The 3,128-nt window shown below is 36.9% G+C and overlaps 2 protein-coding genes across 2 annotated transcripts in view; both read right to left on the bottom strand.

Annotated features, from left to right (window-relative positions):
* The window catches only part of LOC109861315 (probable cytochrome P450 6a14), a 9,557-nt gene extending 8,275 nt beyond the window's left edge, over positions 1 to 1,282 (bottom strand). Inside the window, exon 1 of the mRNA XM_020440900.1 lies at positions 998 to 1,282. Coding sequence (XP_020296489.1) covers positions 998 to 1,166 — 169 coding nt within the window. The 5' untranslated portion in view covers positions 1,167 to 1,282. The remainder of the gene's footprint in view (positions 1 to 997) is intronic.
* A 266-nt stretch (positions 1,283 to 1,548) lies between these two features.
* LOC109861311 (probable cytochrome P450 6a13) lies at positions 1,549 to 2,873 on the bottom strand. Its single transcript, XM_020440897.1, has 4 exons — positions 2,711 to 2,873; positions 2,351 to 2,602; positions 1,977 to 2,118; positions 1,549 to 1,654 (listed from the first exon to the last, which is right to left on the bottom strand). The coding sequence occupies exons 1-4, from the start codon at positions 2,871 to 2,873 to the stop codon at positions 1,549 to 1,551; spliced, it is 663 nt and encodes a 220-aa protein (XP_020296486.1).
* Between the last annotated feature and the right edge of the window lie 255 nt (positions 2,874 to 3,128).

Here is a 3,128-nt window from a genome sequence, read left to right as displayed (position 1 = left end):
GAGAGAGAGAGAGAGAGAGAGAGAAAAGGAGGAAGAGAGAAGGAACATACGAGCCACGCGCGAGAAACAGGCTAGCAACGAGGTACGCTTCTCGCGGCTGGCGGTTTAGCTACAGCTATAGCTATAAGGGAAGACAGAGAGCGGTTATATATATCCGTCTCCGTCTACTGCTCGAAGTTGGCCAAAGCGCCGAGCGCACACGGACACGGCTGTTCGCCTGTGTGCGTATCCCCTCCACCTGCTGCTGCATGCTGCAAAAGTCTTAAAACTGGCATCTCTGGTTGCAAACTGGCCGGCTAGCAACAAGAACATCGAGGTAGTGGAGACACGCACACCATAAGTTCTTGTTTGAGTGCGTGCCTTTACCACCTCGGTATTTTTGTTGCTAGCCGGCAAGAGTTTGCAACTCCTGCTGGCAACGCGGTCACCGTTTTCGTCTATGCATCCTACAGCGAAGACATTTCCACGCGCTGACTTTTAATAAAACGACGAACAACCAACTCAAAGTTCAAGTGCCTGCGTTATTATATTTCTCTACCTGTGATTCCTATTCATCTCTCGTTCTAGTCGGGACGGAACCGGTATTTTCGTTTCGGTGAGGAGTCGTGCTGACCCTCTTCACACCGCAACAATAACAACGATAAAGAATATAAATTTTCACTATCAACTGACAAAAATGTTACTTTCTAAAAAAACATATTAATGATAAAGATAAAAACGTCAAAAAATTGAAATATCAAATTAAATCTGTTCGCTGTGCAACTCACACTTGGACTGGCTATATCAGATGTTTTAAAAGATGAGAAAACTGCAGCTATAATAAATGAAGATAGAGTAGTGTGCAACAAGTTACGAGCACCAGAAGTATAAAAAGTATATTAAAAGCAATGCAAAAAAAAAATTTTCGAAATTGTCGAGATCAAAAGGTGGTGCCCCTATACCAGCACCAATAGTTACATTTTACATATCATAGTTTTTTTTTAGGAGAATTACTTGCCTATTGACAGTTTTCCTTTTAATACCGGAGTCAGATTACCTGTTGGTATAACGGGTTCGACGTAAAATATACTTCTCTTGCGCCAGAAATTGAACACCACAAACTTGTAATAAATATATACCAAACATAAAGCAATGACAAAAGTAGTTATTGCTCCCACAATTAACATTTTTGCTTTTTTTTCGTAATAATGTACAAAACAAAAAACACTTGTACAAAAATTATTTGTGGTTTTGGAGAAAAAAATTAATGTTTTGTCACGCGGTTCAAGCAGAATATCGTTTGTGTAAAGACTTCTGAGGAAGGTATAAAACTGAAGCCACAAATTCGGCGAAGCATCTTTTATACACACATACAAACTACGTAAGAACGCAGTCGTACCAAACCTGACCATTTGGAATGTATCCTATATATTTATCACTTATGGACGTAAATTTCTGATTAGTAAATTTCTTTCCGGCTACTTCTTTTGATCTTAAGATAATTTACGTAATGATCTTTCTTTGTTTTTTTTAGGATAATTTTGATATTCCCATAAACATACATTTTTTTTATTCTAAACTTCGACTGTTTATAAAGATACTGTTTGTAGAATGATTCGGCAAATCGACGATAGCGTTATCTTTGATAGATCGTTGCATAACTTTGTTTTGCGCACTATTAGTTTGATCTTATTGAAAATGTTATTACTTAGTAGCAGAATTTTACGCAGTTTAACCGCGGATTTAGAAACTATGATAATTTTATCGTGGCTCACTTATAAGATGTACAGTCGGCGTCAATGAATCGTTTCGTGGACGCGGGGAGCTAGGGGTAAGAGGGACGGTATTCCCTAGCAGTAAATACTGTAATTGGTCAATTCATCGAAATCTGCTACAGTTAGTTAGTGCGGCGCCCGTTGGCAGTACTTACTCCTAGGGAATACCGTCTCTCTTACCCCTAGCTCCCCGCGTCTACAAAACGATTCATTGACGCCGACTGTACACCGCCTTTAGGCGAAAGTATAACGGGTGCCTCATCGATGATGAGTGGCACCGGAGTTTGAGGATGAAGTGTAACCTTGAACTTCGCTAAAATATTGAAGATACCAACTTTTGTCTGCATGTAGCCAAACCGAGTACCTAAATATTTGAAAAATAACACAAACTTTAATAATTTTTATTGTTGCAAATCGTGTTGTTTTGAAAGAATGAGTACATGTGTTATACATATACAACTTCATAAGCTCGAAATTTACAAATAAATTAAAGAAATACTTTTGAAAAAGTTTTTAATTCTAAATAATTTTTAATTATAAATTTTTAATTGTAAATATTTGTTAAACAGTTTTTATTTATTTTTAGTAGATCTTACCAATACAAACTCGAGGCCCTTCTCCAAAAGGTAAGTAAGCGTACGGATGCCTAGCCGCTATTTGATCCGCATCAAATCGTTCGGGATCAAACTTATCCGGATCCGGATATATCGCCGGATCTCGCTGTATGCCGAGCACCGATATAGTAACTGAAGTTCCTTCCGGTATGTGAATATTCGTTGTTGGAAGGTCTAAGGCTTTGGTGTAGATGCAATTCAGCATTGGCAGAGGTGGATATTTCCTAAGAGTTTCTGCACAACGCATACATAGTAGCATAAAAACAATAATCTGCAATTACTGGCAATTACACATATGTACAGATCTACACATTATAACGCACAAAAAAAAACTATAATTACCAGATACTACTTTATGAAGATACGTCATATCGTTTACAGCATTGTAAGTCACTTTGCCGTGTTTTTTCAAAACTTCATCAATTTCTTGACGAAGCTTGTTTTGTACGTCTTGATTTATTGCTAATTCGTACAAACAGTATGTCGCCGTAGTTGAGGACCCCATACAGCATCGTAGCTTCCAGTAATATTTCAGAAACGTTGCAACATTGCAAGTTGCAATGTAATATTGCAGAGACGTTTAAGAGATATACAATATCAATGTTTCTCCAAAATAATTCTACAATGTCGCAGAAATATATATTAAATATTAATATATTATAAAATGTTTAGGATAATTTGTATAAGTAGTATGTTTAATTGTATATTATCAGAAACACTTGTAAATAGCTATAAACAAACATATATGTATATATATATA

Source organism: Pseudomyrmex gracilis, unplaced genomic scaffold (genome assembly GCF_002006095.1).
Source record: "Pseudomyrmex gracilis isolate BER0280 unplaced genomic scaffold, ASM200609v1 scaffold_685, whole genome shotgun sequence".
Lineage (NCBI taxonomy): Eukaryota > Metazoa > Arthropoda > Insecta > Hymenoptera > Formicidae > Pseudomyrmex > Pseudomyrmex gracilis.
The sequence above is the reverse complement of the archived record's forward strand: the minus strand, read 5'-3'. Positions and strand labels throughout refer to the sequence as shown.

Excerpts from the sequence above, each read along its gene's own strand:
- LOC109861311 (XM_020440897.1), bottom strand. The coding sequence starts at position 2,873 with ATGGGGTCCTCAACTACGGCGACATACTGTTTGTACGAATTAGCAATA. Across the intron at positions 2,603-2,710 it reads TCTTCATAAAGTAGTATCTG|AAACTCTTAGGAAATATCCA; the intron begins GTAATTATAGTT and ends TGCGTTGTGCAG. Across the intron at positions 1,655-1,976 it reads TCGCCTAAAGGCGGTGTACA|TGCGCAAAACAAAGTTATGC; the intron begins GTCGGCGTCAAT and ends TCAAACTAATAG.